The 25,383-nt window shown below is 35.7% G+C and overlaps 1 protein-coding gene across 17 annotated transcripts in view; it reads right to left on the minus strand.

The window, feature by feature from the left end:
- The window catches only part of Asator (tau-tubulin kinase asator), a 105,095-nt gene that overhangs the window by 28,176 nt on the left and 51,536 nt on the right, over nucleotides 1-25,383 (minus strand). For 14 of the 17 annotated variants that reach the window (XM_074121269.1, XM_074121271.1, XM_074121281.1 and 11 more), the window contains 10 exons: nucleotides 6,909-7,041; nucleotides 5,935-6,082; nucleotides 5,613-5,827; nucleotides 5,045-5,215; nucleotides 4,782-4,967; nucleotides 4,438-4,710; nucleotides 3,727-3,868; nucleotides 3,205-3,411; nucleotides 2,345-2,554; nucleotides 466-585 (listed from right to left, as the gene is read on the minus strand). In XM_074121269.1, the coding sequence (XP_073977370.1) occupies nucleotides 466-585; nucleotides 2,345-2,554; nucleotides 3,205-3,411; nucleotides 3,727-3,868; nucleotides 4,438-4,710; nucleotides 4,782-4,967; nucleotides 5,045-5,215; nucleotides 5,613-5,827; nucleotides 5,935-6,082; nucleotides 6,909-7,041 (1,805 nt within the window). Of the gene's footprint in view, nucleotides 1-465; nucleotides 586-2,344; nucleotides 2,555-3,204; nucleotides 3,412-3,726; nucleotides 3,869-4,437; nucleotides 4,711-4,781; nucleotides 4,968-5,044; nucleotides 5,216-5,612; nucleotides 5,828-5,934; nucleotides 6,083-6,908; nucleotides 7,042-10,675; nucleotides 11,014-25,383 lie in introns of those variants that run through there. The other 3 variants (XM_074121275.1, XM_074121272.1, XM_074121278.1) reach the window with 3 other exon arrangements.

Below are 25,383 nucleotides of genomic sequence, written 5' to 3' on the forward strand. Positions count from 1 at the left end.
CCCAAATAACTTAAAGCGCAATAATGAATTTCAATGAATAATGATTCAGTAATGAATGTTTTAGAAATTGTTTTGTTTATCAGAAAGTTCTAATCTACAAGAATTTTAAATTTCATATTAAATGTTCTTGTTAAAGCTCTTATTTTCAGTAGTATTTCAACAATATTTATGACAGGAGCAAGTAGCTTGTCCACGACTATAGTTAGTACATTCCAAGCAAAGTGCAACTTGAATCAATGGGAATTATTTTCAATTTAAGTCAGTAAATATTCAAGTGTGTAAGTGGCCATAATCTAAGTGAAAAGCAAAGCTCAGTTTTCCAAGTTTAAGGTGGTGATTTTTTTCTTTACTTTTTTTATCATTTTATAAATGTTAAGCAATAATGAAACGTGCTCTTTATAAAAATTAAAGAAGTTCTATGAAAAATATTTAAAAAAAAAAAAATAAAACTCATTTTGCACACACCCAATTTGTTTAATGCTCTCCCGACTAAGCTGGATCGGCTAAGAGATAATTTATTTCTCTGTTTGAAGGAAGGACTAGTGAGGAGACTGACCGGGTCGTGATCAGAGTTCCCACACGGACCTGTACCAAGAGCATCCACATCAACAGTATTATAGTTTTCATATTTTAAATCCTACTATTAATTTAATCATTTCTAGTAGAAAAAGCTTCTAAACAAAGGTGATTAAGAGTAATAAGTAATTTCCAGTCACAAAAGCTGGTGTTGGATGGATCCGCAGTCTCCTAAAAACTTACATCTTACAGTGTTAGTCAGTGTTAGCTTCATTTTGTGATCATAGACGGGGTTTCCACGCCTAACTCCAGAAAGTCTTAATTAAAGGTAATTAAAGGTGATGATAATCCTTACATGTTAATGAAGGCAAATGTAGCGTGGTTTGTGGATATTGGATCGTTCAAGACAAAGACATGAACTTGAACTGAAGAGGCCTGACTGTACGATTTGAATAAAGGCTGTTAGGTAGCCATACTTTATTTTTAGACCAATATAATGTTGTCTTTCATTATCCTGACATTTCTCTTCTTTTCTAATTTTGTTTTCCTTCTAGAAATCTATCTCTAGACAAATCCATGCTAGAGACGTTTCACGAACACTACTGACCATCGGACAATGAGCTGTGAGAGCTCCCCTAGACAAGCAGAAAATGGGCCTGTATGCTGGAATCAGGCTCCAAACACAGAGCTAACTCCTTCCCACTTCCTTTTAATTTTTCTTAATCCTGTTATGCTCCATAGCACATGATGTTACCATTTTTATTTTTTTTCCCACATCTGAGATGGTTTTATTTGCCTTTTATTTGCCATGAGATGGTCATATTTGTTTAATCTGTCACTTTCGAGAATAAATTGATCCTTGGATACTTTTTCCATCTGAGACCTTCTTCAGTAACACCACATACTCCGTCGCGATCATGTTAATACCCATTTACAGTACTCTTTATTTATCCTTTTCATCATGAATTACCAATCCTCTTTCTCCTCGGCGATATTCTCGGATATCCGCAACCAGATACAATTATCTTTATTCAACATACACAATTACTCCCTGTTCCAATTGTCTCCACCTAAGAAACCTTTAAAAAGTCTTGGAGACTTGTAACGTCCTTGCTTAAATCCTTAGCTTTTCTTTACAGTTTCTAGACGTTTGTTTTCCTATTTTCACTCAGTTTGCATCTTCTTTGCTCGTACTTTAATTCACTTTTCATGTCATGTGAACATCACCTACGTTCTAATTAAGCAATCTCTCGCCGTTCACAAAGATATCTTAAAGATAAAAATTTTGGTAATCACGCTCATATGTATTTGTTAACAAATTAAATAGGTTAACATGGAAAGTATCTTACAAAGAAAAAATTTAACTTTCCTTATCGCAGAACAGTCATATATTTTCTTTCTAAGTACGTCGGAAAAACATTTTATTGGTCAGTGGTATCTAAATTATTATAGTTACTTGTCAATTAAATTTTGGTCATCACTAATTTCGAAGTTTACCCAAAGCATATGTAGACACTACGCATGCGTATGGGATTGTAACTGTAGAATATGAGGAAAAGGATGATGGTTATTTCTACCTCTCTTGGGCAAAACTGATCAGTTCTTTCGGTTTTTTGAGAGAAATGAGGATTAAATTCTTTGGCCGGAAGCTTAAGGGCACTCTCTCACTCGGAAACACATTTTTACTGTAGTCGGAAAAGAATAGATTAATATTTCCTATACGATCAATGGGATGCGAAAATCAATATTTCTAGGATAAATCAGATAATTTAAAATGTATAGATTCTACAGGCAGAGGTCTACAAATGTCCATAAAGTAGATACTGACCGGTTTTAGTGGCCACAGAGTAGACTGAGGCGTCCAATTCCGTTACTGGATCCCTGGCTCTAGGTGATTCGCCTCCGCCGCCTATTCCGCCGCCAATTGTGGTGGTTGCAGTAGCCATGTCTTGAGGAGGTTCGTGACTGAGTGACACTGTTTGTGCTTTCGCCTTTCTTTCCACTGCGCTCACTCTCAAACGACCAAGTGTCGCATCAGCTGCAAAATAATTAAATTAACATTGAAATATCAAAGATGTCCATTTTTACAATAGAATAGAATAATTAGATTATTTAATGAAAATTTACTCAGAAGAGAAGGAATGACTCTTTATTAAATTCATTTGTCCAATCAGAAATTAACGAATTTCGATGTTTAGAACACTTGTTTCTAAACATCAGAATTATAATGAGAAGTGTTTTTCGGCCTTGGTCAAAGAAAAAAAAATATCGCTATCACTTACTCCCAGTAAGTTCGTGCCACATTTCGAAATTCGACATTTTCCATGAAAATCATATTTAGGAATTTCTACTAAAACGAAAAACGATTAGCACGTTCTCTTACTCTGTGGGTAGGTATTAACAGAATGACTTAAAAACGAAAAGTTACAAAAACCAAAACTATTTTCTCAAATAGTTTTGGCAGATTTTCTCAAAATGGGTCAAACGACTTTATTTTTTATTTTATAATTCCTTTGTTACAGACCCTGAAGAACAATCAATTTGTTTTGAAATTGTCCCCAGAAAAAGGTCTTTTGGGAGGGTTCAGGGAAGTGCAAGTTGTCTCTTAGATAGATATCAACAGTTTGTAGAACGCCTGCGAACTTTGAAATAATTGATGTTTCTTCTTCATAAATATCTCTAACATACCAGATTTTCTTTGATTCTGATTGGCGGAATGAGCTCGTCTATCACTTTGACTTCTGGCAGACACCATAACTGCATCACCTTCAAAGTCAACACCTTTCTCTTTATCTTTATCACGATCTCTCTCTCGATCTTTGTCGGACTGTTGAACACCCTGTGGTGTGCCGGGCATAGAAACAGCTCTTCGAGTCTTTTTTGGTGAACCTGTAACTGAATTGGTTGACATTGGTTACGGTTTCAACAAATGAATGAAATTACATATTAGGACAAGTATTCATCTTTTGCTAGATTTTTTGAGATATTACGAGATTAGGTCCATAATTTTTGCATGGACTTTTGCGGAATAGTAACAGTTTAGGCTTTAGGCTATTTTCCCTTCAACATTACAGCCCATATTTAAAACATTTCTTCGGATTTCTAATAATTTTAGATGGTTCAAGTTCGGGTCAGAATGTTTATATATCGACAATGAAAAAATTTAAAAAAAAAAATTAAAAAAGAGTGTAAATTGCAGATATATAGTACCTAAAGCCGGAGTACTGTCCGCTGGTGTAGTTGCGTTACAGTTCCGATCTATAGAGATGTGGTGTTTATCTCTATTAGTTACCACGCTACCTGAGACGGCTCTTCGACCTTTCAGTCCGATTCCATCGTATTCACCAACTGCCTGCATGACACATAAAAGAAGGCATTTAATTAGAACAGTTCATAAAAAAAACTGACCAAAAGAACTGCATTAATTATTGTACTCAGACTTGCAATAAGTTGGTACTCGACTTTAAGGTACTTGATTCCATGGCAATTCTATTTTATTGGGAATTGAATTAATGAAGTCTTCACATTACAGATGAAGAGGATGTTTGCCATGATGCACATTATTTTAAATCTAATAACAATGATATTTCGAAGGTGTAGAATTACCCACTAGTTTCTGCCAATACTGATAAATCATTAATCCTAAAATTAATTTAATGGAAACAGTAGCAGTTTTGGAACAAATCGGCTTATCTTCTTCTAAATGTAATTATCTTCGAAAAATGAACTGCAATTTGGATGAAAATAATATGTGCCAATTAAGTGGATCACCTGACTAATTTTTTGTCGAAAAATTGTTTAAAATATTTGGGCGATTTTTCACTTACAGTCATGTAAACTACGCAATAAAGTGCATCAATAATGTTTCGTGTATTAAATGAACGCAGGCGAGATTTAATTCGACCCACTTCTCCAATTTACCTCTATTTCTTTTCTATTGTCCGGTTCGATATTCTCTTGATCATTGTCAAGATGTTGGGTAGTATGATTGTCAGTCTGTGGTGCGGTCGCTATCACTGGAGCTGCCACGGCTGGAGAGGTTGTCGATGTGGCCGACCAACCGGCTGGAGTCGGCTGAATTGCAGGACGTTCCCAATCGTAGGGATCAGTTTCTTTTACACCACGTCGTTTCATACACCTCTCAAACAGTCCACATAGCATAGCATAATCCGGTTTGTCATTATATTCAAGACCCTGGAATAACAGAGAAAGAGGTTACTAGCTGGGAATAACAATTTTTATTTTTAAAATATGGCTGTTATTACCTGTATGTGTTCTAGGAACAGCCTGAGGTCAGAAGGTAAATGTTTCAATAATAGCCTATGATCGTATTTCTCCTTCATCAGTCCTACCTGTTCCTTGTCTTTCATCTTTCTCCATGGTAACTGGCCATTAACAAATTCCGCTAACATATAGAATAAGGACCATAGATCATCATGGCGGCCCATTTCCTACAAATTGAAAAATTAAAGCAGTTTTAAATATCTTCCCTAATGAATAGATCTATCAATAAGAAATATAAGCTTACTTTATTTTTGTGTGCGTTGATTGATGCATATCGAACTGTGCCCCTGAAACCTGCAGCAGCTCTAGGTGCCCTAACTTCACCTGTAGCAGTCGTGTACTGCCTTGCTAGGCCAAAGTCCAGCATGTATACCTTCCTACAGTTGTTGGGCAGTCGCCCTATGGAGAAGTTTGACTGCAACCATAGAATGGATAGCTTTTAAAATGTAAACTATCGAGTGGTAAAACTAACAGAGCATATCAACAATATGTAATTGTTAAAAATTACATTTCAAAATGTAAAAGTTTGGTTGGTGCAAGCAACAATAAATAATAGTAAGTGGAAATTGGATGATCTGAGAATATGATGCACGGCAGTGCACTCTGATCGAAAATTTGAATCTTATTGAAACAGTGTGATGAACAAAGCAAGTAAATAAGTTTATTATATATTTTTTGTTTTAATCCATTGTTAGTTATTATTGAGAATATCCATTCGGTGCAATTGTGATGTCAATTGAATGAATAAACACTCTCTATTCGCTGGCATCCCACGAATTTTCACCTTGCCCATGTATTATAATTACACTTACAGGTTTAATATCCCTGTGTAGGAATCCCACTTCATGGATGGAGTCTATTGCTTTAAGTATCTGTAGCCCTAGCCTAAGAGTGGTGGAGAGAGAGAAGGCGCCCCTCGGCTGAGCCCTTCGCAGCTCGGCCAGGTTTTTGCCCTGCAGCTGCATTACTACGTAGTTGAATCTATCGTTACGACCACATCCAATGAATCTGCAAACATGTTCTCTACCTGAAAAACAAAAGTGCAGAATGAAATTATAGTTAATACATTAGGACAAAATAAATTTTTAGACTATGTTTGAATTCCAAGCTCAATAACTGAAAATAGTAAAGTACCTTGAAGCTTTTTAAGGACAGCCACTTCCATTTTGAGCACCTGTTTCGGCTGTCTTGCTGATTCTACTTTAAGCGCTACTTGTTCCTTTGTAACAAGGTCTAAACCTTCATAGATTTCCCCAAATCCACCTCCCCCAATTTTCTTCACCTGCAACATAAAAAAAAAACAAGTCACAAGCTAGTTTCAGTCAGTGGGAGGGGTAAGAAATAGGTTAGGTTAGGTACCTTTTAAAATGAAATAAAAGTTTAATTTAGTTATTTACGCTGTATTTATCAACCTTATTAATACCATTAACTGAATTACAGTATGCAATTGAACAAATCAAAGAATTCCTCGAAAAAATTAAGAAAATTTACGGGACATAGCTATAAAAATTTGTGCCTACTTAAGTTCCATCCTATCACCTTTATTGCAATAAGTCCCTCTGAGATTTATTTTTTTTTTTAAGAAACGTTAAGGGAACGTTTAATTAATTCGAAAGAGAGTGAAGAAACTCTTGGAAGAGAGAATGAAAGCCTTCAAATGCATTGGTTCGATGAATAGAGACGTTGGAAGCTAGTGAGTCCATACAGGTCATGCCAGCAAAACCATAAAACTCTTACACTTTAGTATGGAATCATGGGGAAGTACCACTCAGCCTTAAGAAAAAATAAAATTGAAGGCTTTGACCTTAGTCTGTCTGTTATAGATTCCAAATCATTGAGATATGAGTCTGCACTCATTTTTATTCAATAACGCAGTAACTTAACCACCCATATTTGCAAATTCTAATTTTGGATTTTTCATTAAGAAAAAGTATTGTGTTGAAAATAATTTAAACTTGCAAGTGAGAGTTGGACCAGTAACAAACAGCTGATGTATATTCAAATTTATAAATAACCTTGCGTCAAGGATTTTATGAGTGACATTTTAATCGTATGATAAACTAGACTTTATTTAAAAATATATTTATTTATAAAAAATATGTACTTACCACTTTCCATCTTTCTTTGACAACATGCCCTGGCTGTAGGAGGTCTTCACTGGTCATCCTGATGTTGTTGTTTTGGTCCGTCGACTCATCTACCAGATACCCATACTCCTCCGAAATATTGTCATTATAATTCCTGCCAACAAAATAGAGAACTTAATTTTATAAAGAGATTCCCAAATACTCTCCCCCCAAGTACCAAAATCAATTTTCTCGATTAATATTTGAAGTTGGTGATGTGATAAGTCTTCACACGAGTATTTAGATTTCTCAGTTTAACAGGTTGGATAAAATAGTTTTGGAGAAAATGGCGGAAAACTAAAAAATAAATGGGAGATTCTCACTTCTGTCATTTTCTTCAAACTTCGAATATTAGCAAATCCTCCTTATCTTTTATAAATGATAAGACCACATGGTATACTGTGTTAATAGGAGAAAAGAAGAAATTGAGACAAATAGACCAGTATGAGACTGCTCCAAAAGTACCACCAATTCCTGTCGAGAAGACTGTGAGAGTGCCATCGTTAATCAACTCCTTAGAGCAGCCATTCATCGAGGAGAGGCATAACACGACTTCATTCGATGTCCTATTGTCAACACCTCGTACGTCCAGTCAAGGAAGCAAAATTTTCTGCTGGGCTCTCACTGTTCTGTTAAGTAAATCTATCGACACCTCGGAATTCCCAGAATAGGACTCGTTATATTCATAGACTCAAAACTCGTATGCCAATGCATTCCATGTAGGTGACATTTACTTGTTCTCAATATTTTATCCTACACTCTTATTGACATAAAATATTAATGAAATAAGCAAAAAAGGGCAATCAAATAGAGCAGAAGTGTTTGGAAATTTGAATGTGTACTAGCTGGCGCGTTACCAGAACACAAGAGCACATCTAGAAAACTACGTTTAATAACTAAAGATATTAAAATAAAATACAAGAAGATATTGTGAACTTATGCAATCTAAGTCTAAATAATCTATAATTGCTTATAATGGACTTCTGGTAGCAATCATGACAACTAAGTTTCAAATTGAGCAGAACCACTAGAAGAGTGGTTGAAAGTGAGTTTTTTGCTTTGATGAAAGCTCGTCGGGTTAATGATACGATGGTCCTACAAAACTATAATAAAACCGATGATAATAAAAACGTATGCACGAGAGACTTGGGTGATAAAAGATTTTCAACATGCCACGGTCAAAACATTTTTAGAAATCTAACGTTGTTTTCAGAAAATACTTAACGGCATCCTATTTGAGAATTGCGGCCATAAACATTTGCACTTCTTTGAGAAAAATGAAAAAATATGTTGTAAGGCTGCGCTCATTAATGTGACTGGTATCAAAAATTAGAGTTGTCCTGATATGTAGTATATTATAATAGAGTTCATATTTACAATAAGTTTCTTTGATTTTATCGGACGCGGCCTTATATTACATATTATTACAGCTCTGAGAACCTAACCACATTTACGATTAGTAGTACTCATTATTTTTATTTCAATTTTAAATAAAACTAAACAAAAAGGAATAAATAATTGAATAATTTTATGTTATTATTGAATAATTCATTTCACTGTATTAAGGTTTAATTTTTTGGCCAACAAAGTTTATTTTTAATTTAAGGCGACTCAACATTTGCACCCGGAGCTTTTTTCAGTGCTCTGAACGACCTCCGGAATGTTACAGATAATACTGTTCACACAAGATAGTGAGCTGTAAGAATCGCCCAAGAGAAATACGAGTATATGGGCCAGCTGAAAGGATTCAAACCAGGATCTCACCTGAGTACTCAGTACGCTAACCACTTAGCTAATCCGTCCCCTTTTATTAATATTATTATTATTTTAGTTAAGGTGAATCAACTCTTGAGGTCATTTGGCTCCGCAATGGTTCATCAAGGGGACGGGTGCTTTGGGAAACTCACTACGATAATATTTATTTACAATGATGTACTTTATAAGTGTAATTATAACGAAATTACAGCAAGATTAAAAGGATTAACTCTACTAATCAGCATAGAATCAAGAAATTATCTGCTGACAGCATTCTGACATAAACCACTACTCTAAAAATTGAAAATAAGTTTAGGGGAAGGACCTGTAAGCCTATTCCAATGCGACTCCAAAAACTTCTAGTGGCAACCTCAAGATGGAGTTCCGCTCTGCATTGTTGTTTGATAAGATTTAAGAGTTTGGAGGAGAGGGACTTCCTCGAAGAAAAGTAAAGATTAAAAGCATGAGTTTTTCTTCTTCTGAAAGTCTGCAGAAGCTTGTCAGGAAATCTACGAACGAGCGAACGGCTAATAATGAACTTTGCCCGTTTCTGGCCTGTTTTCATCCACAATGCTACGACTATTCGAGCGAGCACAATTTGTTCGCTGTACAACTGCGAAGCATTTTGAATAGCAAAGTGACTGCTTGGATCTGTTGTTGGCTGTCGTCTTATTTACGATTTACTTTTGATCAGAATGCCCAGACACCATGACAAACTGTTCTCAATTAGTCAAACAATGCCATTACAGAATTTCGTAGGGCTTAAAGGCTAATAATACCGGCTGGATGTTTAAGAAGACAACGTCTCTGGAAATGGTTAAGATTCTCTAATAATGTCAGCAGCACAGGGTGTTGCAACTAGCTCGTCTAAGGGCCAATCGGCAAGTAAATTTGGGTTTTCAGAAGCAAAAGAAAAAAAAAGGAAAAGTTGTAGTTTCAAATTGAAATATAAAATTTATGTACGTACACATATCACAACAAATAAAAAACAAAATAATAATAATAATAATAATAATAACAAAGGAGGGAAGGGATTAGCTATGAGGTTAGCATACTGGACTCCCACGCGGAGGTCCCGGGTTCGAATCCAGCTGCTGACCCTTAGATTTTCTCTTCCTAGGAGCTTCTTACAGCTCACTGTCCGGTGATGGACAGTGTTGTCTGTAACGAGAGAACACTGTCCGGAGGCCGGCAGTGCACTGAAAAAAGCTCCGGGCGCTAATGACCTCAGCTGTTGATGCGCAAAAAAAAAAAAAAATAAAAAAAAAAATAAAATAACAAAGGGGTTATCCTTTTTTTCCACCTTCGAACTGACAGTAAGTACACTACATAGTACATGCATGTACTTTGTAATTTAACCATTTTACAAGAACAAATAGATAAAACAGATCTTTGTTTATAAATAAACACAACAGAAAAATTAGGCCTATTATGTGATTAAAATAGTTAAACAAGAGTTCAAGAGACGTTTAATAGCTATAATATAAAGCAACCCTATAAGTAATAAAAATGTGAGGTCTGTAACTGGGATTATATCGACTGCATGTTTCTGATGAAAATTGCCAAGATGCAAGGGATGTTTTACATTGAACTTGACTAAACATGTTTTCGTCAATATCTTTTTAATTATATGGAATTTTCTTTTCTTTCAAATATATTTACAAATTCCAGCGATGAGTCATAGGGTGTCTAAAGGAGCAGTTAACTCAAGGCCAATCACCACACCCCTAGTGGACCGCTCAATACACCCCCTGCAATATTTCGACACCTACTGCCAATTATGCGGCATTTAAAAAAATAAATAAATAGAAAGAAGAGCATGCACTATTCAAGATCAAAAAGGGCACATTAATTTAGAATATAAAGGCCAAACCCGCAGAAGATATTTATAACTTTTAAGATAAAATGAACAGTTGAGCATGTGTAATAAAGAAAATACCCGATGTTTGTTTGAACAGATTAAAAATTGTAAAAAATTACGAACAATTACATACTAAGTAAACAGTATCCATTTTCCTCTGCTCCTCTTCAAACAGTTATCACAAATGAAGTGATCCCTTTTATTGGCCAAATATATAAATCACTAAATCTTACTTTTAAAGTTTAGGGTCAATAATACAGCCATATTGTACGACATTGGTCGCCATGATGGTTTAGCCGTATAAAATTATAAGTTGTGCAATTACCAAACCGCACGTTATCTACATAAATTAAAGAAAAATAAAAGATTAACTTAAGGAAACTTTTGCACAAAATCTCGCAAACTGTACGAAAGATGACAGACTAAAGAGAAAAGTGGTGGGAGAAATGACACAGGCAAAGTAACCTGACACGGCGGGTAGGTTGCACAGTGGCGCAGTCACGTGTGTAACTCGCCAACCATAACCGTTGCAGCAGTGCATTCACTGCAATGCTATAACATTTTAGATGAATTAATTTGCATTGTTTCTTCTTTTACACAAAAGAATTCATTTAACCCAGTTAGAGACTCAGATTTCTAAAACCTAGTTATTGTTGACTAGGATTAAGAATTGAAAATGTGATGTTTACAAGATTTACTCTTACCGTAAATAATGTAATTGAATTTCCATAAAACTTAGAAATTGTACTTAAAAAAATCGTTGCCTTAAAAATTATACATGCACTATATCGTAATAATACGAAACTGCTAAAAAAAAGCGTGATTTATTTCTTACTTTACTTTGTCATGTCACAGCTCCCCTAGAACCTCAATATAATCAATATTCCATAAAAGAAAGTTTCAAGGCCTATTGACATTTAATGTGCAACATTAAATGGAAAACGAAATGGCGACCGTACAGAAAATTCAAGTAAAATCGAAAATGCAATTTATATTGTCACACTTCTGGTTGGATATGCCTCATAACCTTTTTCCCAGAACGACCCTAATCGAATATTCCTAGTTAAATGTTTTATTAATTAGGGCTAAAATCGATGCTGTAAAGAGACACCCCTGGTTGATGCATACTATTTCGATGAAAAGCTTATTTTCAGCTGCAGGCGGCACTAAACCAAATGCAGAATTTAAAGTTTCTAGACTTATGTATAAGCGTTTTCCAGTTTTTAGATAAGCTCATTTAGACAGACCCAATCTGACCAATTTGTCAAACACAGTATTCGTACTAGAAAAGGGTCCTTAAATCTAGCATTTTCAATGTTCAATTAAATGTTGAAAATATGACCCTACAGTAAAACTATCTCTTACTAGTACAGAAACTAGGTGACTGGTCCACCTTCCACCAATATCTATGCATAAATGATAGTAAATACAGGGCCAAATTTCTGTTAAACAAAATAAATTCTGTCTTCTTCATAAAAGTTGCAACTTGTCTGGGTCACAAATACCCAACTGGAAGGTCGCAAATAAAATATGTTACCAGCTCTACGACCGCCTGCTTTCTACCGTGATACCGTGCAATTTACTTACTGGGACCGCAGTGAAAACCACGTTCTAGGGATTACCATGAATTCGTACCATACAGTTGCAGTATGGTGTACGACTTTAACGCCATTTTATATTCCTAATTTACTATATACACGTATCTGCTTTAATGTTAGCTTTAAGAGGGATGATATTCAAGCAATTTTCCATTTAAACATGAGCTAACCTAACCAAGATGGGATAGTGCGATCGAAATTAATAAAGCCGAAACCCGAAACCCGAAACCTAGAGAGCGATACTGCACTTACAATGCACACTGTAGTAGACAAGACAATTTCGCTAATAACCATCCTCCAATCAGGTTTCCCCATTTATACCGAAAAAAAATTTGGTACGGCCATAGAAAAGAGCCTTTCAAATGCTAAATCCGCCATTGCACCCAATTAGTTTTAATACCAGTTTAAGAAACTCACAAGCGTGACTAATATGGGTTCATTGCCGGCTACAGAATCATCCAACTTTCGTATCCCAGCGTCTCTTAAAGCTTTGTAGAAACGTGTATCTATATTTGGCAAAGGTGCCACTTAACCTATTTAAATTCTAATAATTACCAACGATCTAAGATATCGCCTGCTTTATGGCATCCAGTCGCTACAGACAACCAACTTTTTTTTTTAATTTTCTTTGATCTAAAGAGATTGTTGGTCCAAATTTCTAAATAGAGTATTCGCCGAAAATATTTTTGGAAATGGAGTTAACAAGAGCTCTCTAAATACCCAAAATGGTAGTTCACAATTACTAATTTTTCTCCATGCATGTCTGGACCTGTTGCGGAGCCTGAGGCGTCGATCTCTCACCCCCCCCCCCACCAATAGGGCAAAAAAGTTATTTTTTTCTTTCTACTAGTCAGAGAAAGTATTTTATGATCTTACAGATTTTTTAACGGAAATATCAGATTCGAGATTTCCAGTGAAAGAAAAACTTAGTTTTCCTATTCGTTTGTGTTTCTGCCTTTAATGTAAATACGATAACCGCAACTCCAAAACGAAGACTTGCAGAAAGTTGAAATCTGATATTTCGCTCAGGGGTGCCACTATTATAAGATTTGGTCCCTCAGAAGTATCACAATATTGAACGGATTTTTAACTTTTTCTCGAAGTCCACACCAACACGGTGTCGAGCGGTAAGAGGCGCAGCTAACGCTACTGGGTTCGATTCCCGGTCTGGAGGCCTTGGTTTTTATTTAATGGTTAATAAAAGGAATTTATAGTAAAGTATGTTTGTTACGACACCTAATTAGGCAGTTGGACGTAAAGCCCGCCTGAAGTAATAAACATTAATTTTAACTCCGCCACAACTTAATGAAAATTAAGCTGATTATATGATCCACCAAAAAGAACTAAGTTTTTTGACGTTTTGCTAGACTACACTTGATCCCCTAAATCGATCTAAATAATTCAACATAAACTAGAAGAACGTTTATTCTGCTTTATTCTAGATCGTAGCATATAAGATCGAACTTGTTGACAAATGAAGTACTAACTCCATTTTTGAATACTCCTTAACAAAAACTTACAGTTTAAAAAGTTAAGTATAAGGGTTGATTAAACGCCAAAAGGTACAGAAATCAGCAAGTACCCATCATTTCATTTATACTTCATTGATATGATTTAAGTAATTTTACTGCATTAACTTTTCCTTCACATTTTTAGAATTCATTAGATGTCACAGACCCTTATGCTGGCCAGTTCGTTCATAATATTATTTGGTTATAATTATGATAAAATGTATATTATATCTTCGTTTTTAAATAGGTACTTTATTTTAACTCTATTCCAAATTATTCTTCTGATTTATCTTTAATATGCCCTTTATTCTGAAGTTGTCACATCTTATACATGCATGTTAAAGTAGAAAAAGACAAAGTTAGAGTCGGCTACTGTTTAAATTTGAATCACGGAGGATTTAAAACAATATTTCAGACTTGAATTCGTCTTACCGAAATATTCGTGAGCACAAATAACACACAGTTAATAACAAGTAGATTATTCAACAACAATTATTCATTTCTCAATTGTAATTTAATTTTACTTACAGTAAAATACTGGAATAATTAGCTGTCCTAAAAGTATGCAATACTTATTTATTTTATATTACATAACATATATATAACATTGTGAGAAGAACAGCTACATTGAGAGTGTGATTGAAGAAAACTATATTATTTGCGATAAAGCCAGATAATTATTACCTATTATTATAAACGTTTGACTACTACATAAAATAACAATTACTTTAATCGAAGAATAAACTTAAACAGACGATTTTTATTAAAAATAAAATAATCGAAATCATTGATGTATGTTGGTGTAAGCATTTTTTTAAAAAAGTTTTTAAATTTTTTAGCCTCGTAATTTTTTTTATTTTTTATAACGTTTTCTTTTTAACCTGTAATTAATAGTTTGATTATTATAGATTAATAGATATTACAGTCAATCTACAGTGCTACTTGAACAAATTTTTTGTAGATGAAAATGGCCAGCATAAGGGTCTGTGACATCTAATGAATTCTAAAAATGTGAAGGAAAAGTTAATGCAGTAAAATTACTTAAATCATATCAATGAAGTATAAATTAAATGATGGGTACTTGCTGATTTCTGTACCTTTTGGCGTTTAATCAACCCTTATACTTAACTTTTTAAACTGTAAGTTTTTGTTAAGGAGATTTTTGTACCTTTTGGATAGATTTTTCTTTTTGTCTATTTTGCAAAGTTACATATCTGCTTTACTGTTTTTTTTTAAATTTGGAATAAGCAATTCTATCATTATAACCTGATAAGGTGTTAAGTAGGAACCGTAACTACCACTGGAGAGATCTTTTTAAAGAATGATTATAGTTGCGGTCCCCAAACCATCCTCAATAACAATTTTTTTGAGAAAGCCTTTTTATATAAAATAGGAAGGTATTTGTACGTAAAAAGCAAATTTAAACTGCGATTTCAGACCTTCCTTTTAAGAGGAGTAAGAAAAATAAACGGGCGATTACAGTACTTCTTCCTAAAAGGCAAAGAGGCAAAGATTTTGAATCGAACGACAATTCATTAATAGGTTCACCCATTGATAATTTTAACGATTTCAGTACTTCCTCTTAGTAGGTGTAAGAGCATGATGGCACTTCACAGCCATGTAGAGGAGCTTTAATCACTTCTTCGTGCTAAATTTTATCAAAATCGGACAAAGCGTTATAGAAATATTGGTAATAATAGTTTTAGAAACGGCCTTACTTGGGTGGGGCAAACTCCCCTCCATATGAGGCATAGCGACGAGACTTTTAAAGTGCAAATCTGTACAAAATTTCGATTCGAATGACACTTCATTCATGAAAATCAGTTCACTTGTCGATAATTTGAAACGATTGCTATACTTCCCCTTAACTAGTGTAAGAGCAAATCGCCGCTTTAATGTTACGTAGGGGAGCCCTAACTCTATCACCCTACCAAATTTTATCAAAATCGGGCTAAGATTTACAGAGTAATTAGTAATAATAATTTTGAAGGGGGCCTTACATAAAAGGGGCTAACTCCTCTCCCATTCGGTGTACAGCGTCGAGACCCCCAAAAGGCACATCTACATAAAAGTCCGAACCGAATAACACCTCATTCATGAAAATCGGTTCGTGCGTTTAGGCGCTACGCAGTTTACAAAAAAGGTAACAACAACAACAAGAAGAAGAAGAAGAAGAAGAAGAAGAAGAAGAACAACAACAACAATTTCTGAAAATGCCGTTTTTGCTCATTTTCGGCAACTTTTTTCTCGAAATCAATTAGGTCTGGGGGGTTGTAAAAAAATTACAGTTATAAAGGAGGGTTTGCCCTATATTTTAAAGAAAATTTGGGAATTTTATCTTTTATTGAAAAAGAGAAAAAAATTGTCAAAGTTGGGTGTTTTTCAACGTTACGCTTTTTCGTGCACTTTTTGACGATCAATCCTTATACAACTGTCCTACCGGACAGTTTTAATAAATGTCCATAGGCAGCGTCAGCAGCAAAATCAACCCAATCAGCAAGCAGAGGACACAAAATTAATCGCAGTCCAATTACAGTCACAATCTGGTGGGTGTTACGGGAACTAAACATTTCACCCTACTGATCTTCAGAGACAAACAAATCTTGTTTTAATATTAACTGTTAGTATATAAGATATTCAGATAGCATAATAAACAGGAAAGAGATCTGAAGCTGTATCTTATAAATATATAACGTGAAGTAAATAAATAAGAATTCTATTTTTGTAGACGACGATATCCGTCTATTTGGCAATGTAGCCTTTAGCCCCGCTGAGGGTGTTTGTTTTTTTAACAGAACTGACACTAGACATTAAATAATAATAGAGACTCATAGGAGTAATAAAATATCATGAATGAGCGAAGTAAAAGTAAAGTATTCGCCTATGTTTTCAGACAGACCTTAACCTCCAACTAACAATTAGTTGTCGTGGACGGAAGCCTTCATACTTTACTATAAACAATTTTTTCCAACAAATAAAAAGTAATCATACGCGGGATTCGTACTAGGGATCTCCCACTTACAAAGCCACGCTCTTGACCACTAGACCAACACCCGCCCCAAGTGAGTAATTATAATATTTATCTCATTTCAAAGTAATATTATGGTTATATATATTTTATAACGGGCTTATGATAAAGGACAACCGCCAACCAGTGATTAGCGATTAAATAGTGGTGTTGTTGTTAGGCGCCACGAAAGCCGAGCGGTTAAAAGGCGAGACCTGCAAAGCTAATATGCATTGTGGTACTGGGTTCGATTCCCGGTCTTAGCCTTGGATTTTATTTAATGATTAAATGAGAAATAGTAAAGTACGTTTGCTAGTCGCCTCCGTCCACGACACCTAGTAAATGGTAGTTGGACGTTAAGCCCCGCCTGAAAAAATAGGCGATTACTTTACTTTGCTTACTTTACTTATGTAATTCGAAGTCAAATAGATGTAGTAATATTGAACATATATAATAAAATCGTATCTTTTAATAATTAATTCAATATCCGAAATAAACGAATTACAAGACAAAAGTTTTGCTTTCCAATCCACCATCATGGATTTAAAATGTAATTCCTTAATCACTAAGAATAATACTTCAAGAAAAACAAACTACAAGACTTGGTATAATCCCGTCTACTAATAACAAAGAAGGAAACCCTTATAAATAAACCCTTTGTAGTTTCCTCCAGTGAGCGGAAAATCACTGCCCCCAAGGACTTCTACCTCGATGACGTAATATTTCCCCAATATCTCCCCAACCGCTCTCCACTGAAAGGAAGGAAAATCCTTTATCTATAACCTAGGATGCTGTATCCACATTACATTACAAAGGGGGCTATTATCAATCTTTACTCAGTTACTAGTTTCTCTTACCCCTCGTCCTTCTTCCAGTAAAGCTTCTTTACTGCTGATAAGAGGCAGTACTGTAATCGCGTCGTATTTATCGAAAATAGATTTTCTCGAGAGATATATTTTTTCATATATCAGTAATACTAATCTTGTAACTTGTGTTAGCAGTGGGACTGGCCTGGTCTTTCTGGAAAACCATGATCGTAATTAGTACTTTAATAAATTATACTTTTGACTGAAATCGGAACCGTACTTTGCGGTGCGCTTTAACTTAAACACGAATAACTTTCTTAGATTTGTCTCTAAACTTCCTTCAACTATTATACTTAGAAGGACTAAAATTTTTATTTAAAACTTCTTTTCCAGTAAAAATGTGGCTCACCTGGGAGTCAGGGGTGTCTCTAAAGCACCTTTAAGATATAATTTACAGACTTACTTACATTCATACAGCTGTTGTAAAAAGAGGTCGCCGAATTCCATGTTTGAAGAAGATTACTGAACCCAAAGTACCTTTTTACTGATTGGGCTTTACAAATTTCTGAGATTTTCATCTGGAAAAACATCGGAAAAGCCCTATAAATTTTGATTTTTTTCTTCTAGGAAAATTCGTTTTAGTATTGGCCTGAGATGGAGACGAGTCCGCACAAAAGTTGTTATTTCCGTGAAATGAACGTTTTTACACAGAAATGTATAAGTTAGAACCGGAACGATTGTGGCCAGAGGAAGTTGGGTGCGTTAAACACAAGATTTTTTAATTTTAGAGGCATTGGGAAGTATACGTACAATTTAGAAGGCTATCAAAAATGTTACGGCCAGAGATTGTAATTAGTCATTAGAACAAAATAATCGATTACTATAAAAGTAATTTTGGGATGGGTAATCTGAGGACGACACGAGGGCCTGAATTAGTGGACTGGACCACTGGTTTCAGCTCAATTACACTCTCAATTACAGCTCGCTCTGATCTGGTGGATCAAAGTAACAGTTTGCAATTCCAGTAATTACAATTTAGAGAGCAGTTTCTTTTACTCACCAACACCGGAAATTTATTTTTTAAAAAACGTAAACAAAATAATTAGAAATTTAAAGAAAGTCATAGGTGCCATTTTCGGGAAAAGGGTTACTTCCGGTTCACTAAGTTTGACCAAAACTCACGATCTCAATACTTGCTCTGATTAGTGATTTAATGCAATAAATAATCTGCTAGACAACCAACCAGCTGTGTCTACATTACTTACTTATTCATTTCAAGAGAACTGAATGTTTAAATAATTTGTCATCTGCAATTGCAGGAGAGAGAGTCTTGGAATGACCTTGAGACTGGAGGGGAGGTGCACCTGATCGCTGATTCTGATCGTAAAGGGAGAGGGTAGCGCCCTCTTCAAACAGTCTCTATAGAGGAAGCTCATTACAATCTTTCATTTAACAAACCAATGCGAAATTTTAATAATATTTAAATCCAAATTAATCGATATTCTGTTAAATAATAAAAAAAGAAACTGTGGCACGAACAGACCATACAGCGAGACGTAGATCGATAGGCGCCAGCTGGCTCGTTAGACACGGACTGCACTTACCTTTATTGTAAAAGAAACGAAATTAAATTAACTTCCTGCCACCAATTTCATAGATCCCTTCATCCTACCACAGCCTGCATCAGTAACAGCAGCCACATAAATCAGCTGTGACTCACTCACATGACTTCCTCTTACTAGTATTCTCAAGGTTACTTACAGTAACATGTTAACACAGCTCACTGCCGCACTCTGCTTTTTTGCTAAAAGTCATAGTGTAAATATTTTGCACCCGGCAGTTTAGATTAAGAATTATCACAATGCTGGCCAGACACAAGTTAAACTACACGTAAATCATCTGGCTAGAGTAAATAATGAGGATGTGACATCATGCGCTGAAATATCTGTTTAAAAAATGCCGAATTTTAACACAGCCAGTGAGTGTGTGGTAGTTAATAAAACATCTCATTCCAGACAAACTGAAAACATAGCTAACTTCCAAAGGCATTTTAATAAGTACAGTTAACGTATGGGTTAGATGAGCTTTTCTGCAACATTCTGATTCATGCTGGGGGTCATCAGTCTCATGATGACTGACTGAAATGAATGATGGTAATGTTTAAGCAGAAGATAATGATAAAACAGAGAACGTAGCGAATGGCGACTAGTTGTGGCCACCACTAGCGATAGGTCCGCAGGGTGTTTCTTTACTTGATAACGTTCTGTCGATAAGAAAGGTAGAAGAGGCGAGAAGTTCATTCCAGGTGTTTATGGAGAACGTTACCAATTACTGCATAAAACAAGGAATGGATCTTGGGGTGACTGAACGGTTCGCCACCAAGCCATCGGTTCTTATCGTTGGCTAAATACGAGTATCTACTTCCAAAGTCTTGGCACCTCCAAACCTTCCCCAATTCGCATGACATCACCATACTTCCTGTTTCCAGTAATAAGAGAGAGACAGTAGAATGAATAGAGAGAGAAACAGAGATCTTGGAAATGTCTATGGAAGCCGAGAGACGCCGGGAGTGTCATTCATCTTGATAAAGAGACAAACGATACGTCTCTGCACTGGCCCATACACATTAGGGAGCTAACGGACTTTCGTCCTGGCCGATCGATATCAAAATAAACGTAACCGCTGGAAACTGGGACGACTGTAGTAAAGATAACATTCTTTTACTAAGGAACGTTCCATTCGTAACGATCTTGTGGCGATTATTACGGCCATGAATCATTTAAGATAACATTATGCAGTTTGGTACACCGCAGATTGCCCTTAAATGCCATTTAAAGTGTTCTCTCACCAGTTTCCAGAACTGCCCTTAATGAAAAAACCTCGAGAAATGTTGGAAAAATCAGCATTTCTGTGATTTTTTCCCCTTTTTCCGAGATTCTCTCTAATCCTCGTATGTACATTTTACACACATACAACTCTACACGTTCGCTAGAATATATATTTTTCTAAGCAAATGTTTTTCAGGGTAATTGGTACGAAGTCCAAACTCTTCAAGGTTAAAGGCCAGAGGAAATAAATAAGAATGGGTACAGAAATGAAATCTTATATACTAGACTAAAATAGTTGCTCCAATAGTGTTATTCTAGACTGTACATAGTAAGTACTATTTCACTTACACCAGTTTCTATATTAGAGAGCGTATTTGCCTTGACCTAACTGGCGACCGAGCCAACCAACACCTGTGAGGATGTGGAAGATGCCATGTTTACGCCGCCGACCTAAAAATTAACTATCCAAGTGGTTGTGGACTGCACCTCGCGCTGCATACTCGCAGTCCATTCAGCTGTTAGCACTTTCTAGCCTCAACTATAAATAGACAGGTTAATCTAGTGATCTCCCTGACCAAATCCCAACTTGTTAACCGGAAGTCGATCCAAATTTACTATCTACGGGCATGTAGGTTTCATCGAAAATACAAATTTTGAGGTTCAATGAAGACGAAGTAGTGGTTCAATATGTGATCAGCATAATTCGCAGTAAGATCAACATTTGATGATTCTTCTAGGTTCCATTGGAGGACACCGCCTACCGAAAGTGCTCCTTTCTTAAATTCATTAAACTCAAATAGTTGCCTAAATCAACCATCTCTGAGAGTGGTTACGTTTTGCACTTTTCTTCCAATTTGGAATCCCAATATGGTAAGGCCGAAATGACGTTGCAGATGTCCCCCATAAAGTTATGAATTGCCCTGCGAAGATGGCCCAAACTTAACGTAAACTTTGAGATGATTTTTCTTTTATTGGATAAAAGTCGTTTACACACTGAACACTTCGTAAAAACAACTGCTCTGATTGGATAACCCTCAAATTTCTGGTGAAAATGTTAAATCGAAAATGGTGTTGAAAGGATTTCAAAACTTAAAGCAGATATTCTCGAATAATCTCCAATTTAGTAAGTTCGCTACCATAGCAACACTTCCCCAAAATTGAAAGCCTAAAAAGGAAGTAAAATTACTTCTCTTTAGTCTTAAAAACAATTAATCGCTTTTCCTTGTTGGAGTTTAGCGATAGCTGGGCACTTCTCCAAGCGACTTCATTCAACAGCATCTTGGGGCTGCCAGGTCTGTCACCGCAGTGACCTCTCACTGAAATAGAGAGCGTGTAGGCGGCGTCTTTATTGTGCCGCAAGAACTCCTCCCACTACAATCAGCTTTTCCTCATTTTTTTCTGATTTCCTCTGGCTGTTGAAAAAGAAAAAGCTCTAGGATATGAGTTTTCCAACCGCTATCTGTACTAGTCTTCTCACTCACCCGCGCAACGAATGCATTTGCCGGAAAAATCTTTTCCAAAAATGATGTACTATTGGATTTCCAGGAAATCGTAAAAAAAAGCTATTTCGACCTAAATTACTACTTCCGGATGACGAATTTTTGCTGAAACCTGTTTGTTTCCTACTGTTAAGGCGAACAAACTCAATGAATTTGTCCAAGATTAACTTCTGACAGTTTCTAAAGTTGTGACTGTTTCGGTAATCGTAAAATTCAAACTCCCATTACACAGATAAACTTTAAGTAATATCCAGTATTAAACCAAACCCATTTATTTAAAAAAATATTATTGTAAAATTTAAAAAGGTAATCGAAACCATTGGGCAACGTTAACCAATCAGCAACAGCCCTGATGATGTCCTAATCTCTAGGGCGAATGACAAAAAACAATTCCAATTTTCTTCCCTCTTAGAAGAATGACTCAGTCACCAAGAAAAATAATCTATAAGGTAATCTATAAATTAGGAATAGCATAAACTCAATATAACTCCAGGATAGTTAAAATAGTTTGGTTAAAATGTTGATTTCAGCGATCTGATCCAAAACTATTCTCATTTAAAGTAATTTAAATTGAATTATTATTTCGTAATTTCTTTGCCTCTCTGTGTTATGTAATGTAGATTTATATTACATTTTCATAACAATAATGAGAGAATAGATACAACATTTAACAGAAGCAAATTGACTAAAATGACTTAAAGAGACTGACAGGGCCAGAAATAGATTGTTGTTGAATAGATAACTCAATAAAAACAATCTATAAATAAGTTAGCGTCGGATACAGGACTGTCTGCTGATCGAGAAGCAGAACTTTGAAGAACAGTGGGAGAGGGGGGGGGGGGAAGGAAGAAAAGAAGAAGTTATTGGCCATTAAGTGCAAGAACTTTGAAGGTAAATGAAGTTACATTAATGTGATGGCGATTAAGGAGGCTGTGCCGATGTGAGAGGGGGGCAATCACAACCAAGATTTCTATTTCAACTTTTACTACCAGCTTTTATAAACACAACTTTGTATATAAATCTATTTATCCCCTTATTTTAGTAAGAAGTCTATATTTTTAAATATAAACGGTTTCCTTTAATATATTTTTACGGACGTCCATTAAACGTCGATCAAACAGCTTTCAATTTTGATTTCAAACCGGAAATATTCGCATTGTGGTTTCCTGCTTTACAAAAAGTAGTTTTTTTACAAGTTGGTGTTTGGGTGAATCCACCGTGGCTCAAAGACTTTGATTGCATTTTTATGATTAATTGTTCCAATGCTGGTCATTAAACTTAGCAATTACATTTACATAAATGTCGGTCTATCATTTTTTTTAATTGAATTATTATTCTTTAATTTGTTTATTTCTACTAAATTGATGTGAAAGATTAAGCTGCCTCTCTGTGTTATGTAATGTAGGTTTATAATATCTGTCTAAAATTAAGATGTCCCTCAAGATTATTTTGACTGTTTTTTTTTATAAACAGCAGCTGTAGCATGAAAAACTGGCAAAATATCTAAAATAAGCGCCAGAGGGCTGTGGCCATTTAACTGCGGCCAGGTTTGGTTCCTTCCAAACAGCACACTCTGCATTCAGATCGGGCTGCACAATACGATTTACAGCACACTCTGCTGGGTGAAACATTCACACTTCTTCGTGACTTACTCTAGCAGATCTTAATAGCACAGCATCAGGGTTTTTGTTTTTTGCGTTTTGAGATATCCTGAATTTGAGAGAGAGGTTTTTAATGTAATAGAATCAATAAAGGAAAAACAAGACAAACGGCCCAAAGTCAACGCAACCCAAACATGGTCATCCCTCTGGTAAACCAAAGTTGACCAATCACTCAGAGAACTCCAAACAAGGCTCAAAGCCACTTCAGAAGCATTTCAGGGGACCCTACAACCGACCATATCGGTGAAATTCCAAAACTAATAACTCTGCACGATTTCAAGGCCTTGCCCAGCGAGAGAAAGTAATGACTGAGTCATATGTTCTCAGATATTTGGCAAGCATGCATTTCCGGTGAAAAGAATGACACGATTTCAGTACTTCCGCTCACTAGAAGCTAAAGTGAATAGAGAATATAATAAAATGTCTAATTTATTTAAAGTTGACGTTAGAATTAGTTAAGGGAACATGAGTGTGATTTATAAATACAAGGCAAGATCATTATGGCGAAACGGTCGTAATAGCGCTAGCTGCTCAAGCAAACTTATATTAGTCAACGGTAAAGATTGCCTCCAACAATGGCAAGGTCAAGGTAAGGTTATTCTGTTCCTGATATTCCTGTGGGAAATACGGCGCGGATTCTCTCTCCCTCTCTAGAAATGTAATATGTACCTAAAGTACTAACTAAACCATTAGGGTCTGGGAAATGGTGGAAAATTTATTCCAAGTGAGCAAAGTATTTTTCTTTTCAAAGAGCGTAAGCTTTGGCGCCACACTTTAGGAAGCTTTTCACATCGTCCAGGTATATGGTAAGTGGCAGTGATGCCGAAGTTCTGCCAAGCAGGAGCTTCCGCTTCGGCCCTTCTACCCTTAATACAGATTCCTGCCCAACATTAGCGAAGATCTTTGAATCATCCAGACGATTCTCATTTTTGCTAATGTACAGGTTAATTAAGTTCCTGTTGACTGGGATATTCTTTTTAGGTTTGGATTCGACGTGATAGATCGATTGGCAGCAGTGGACTCGAGCTATAGAAAGCTACTGAATGAAAATGGAAAGCCTCGGAATTAATATGGGAAAAGCAGTAAAAATGTGGCAGATATTGGTAACCACCCAATTTGAAAATCTGATTCACATAGACAGTAGTACAGCCGTGCTCTGCAATCACACAGTTCCCCACACGGTCTCTCCTAGTTATTATTACATTGTTTGCTCTTCCCTTAATGACAGGTAATTTGGCCAATATTCAAGGTCTCTCTCATGTTTTAAAAACTCACCTTTATCATACATACGTACATTCTTTAATAACCTTATCCTAAAATGATGGAATTGTCAAACTAATATTTTTTTCTTTTAGCACAACTATAAATAAATGAAATCAGTTGAAATAGTTGTGACCTTAAAATCCTTTCCCAATCTATTTGGTAACTGTTGTCGCTAAAATTAAAACTAATTATGAGATAGTTGCGCTTCGAAACTGCCAGAGGTGAGCAAACTAGAAGGGCCTAGTCTCCTACAGGACCAACACTAGTTCCGCTCACTGTGCCACTATTGCTTGGAGTGAATGTTCTGCTCTAATCTAAGCCTGTTTCGAAACTGATTTTATCGATCCTTCCAAAATCTTGACGGGTCAGAATAAAAATATTCTGGCATGAACTCAAGGACTTCTTTTACAAACTGCAATTGACCAATTATCTGAGCAAACCAAATTTTATTGACGGGTAAATGTGCACTGCAGATACAGAATGGTTACAGTGGGGCTTCAGATTGGCTAAAGAAGATTTACTTTTCGGCCAGTGCCGAATTTTTCTTCTTTGGGATAGAACGGCAATCCAGCTGTACCCTTAAGACAAGTTTTAGGATTTACCACCTCCGTCAGAACGTTGCGAGATTGTTTCTTTTCTCTTAGCTTACAATTTTGAAATTTAGTGAC

The sequence above is a fragment of the Rhodnius prolixus genome, unplaced genomic scaffold (assembly GCF_049639745.1).
Source record: "Rhodnius prolixus isolate KJV_2025 unplaced genomic scaffold, Rpr scaffold_8, whole genome shotgun sequence".
NCBI classification, from domain to species: domain Eukaryota; kingdom Metazoa; phylum Arthropoda; class Insecta; order Hemiptera; family Reduviidae; genus Rhodnius; species Rhodnius prolixus.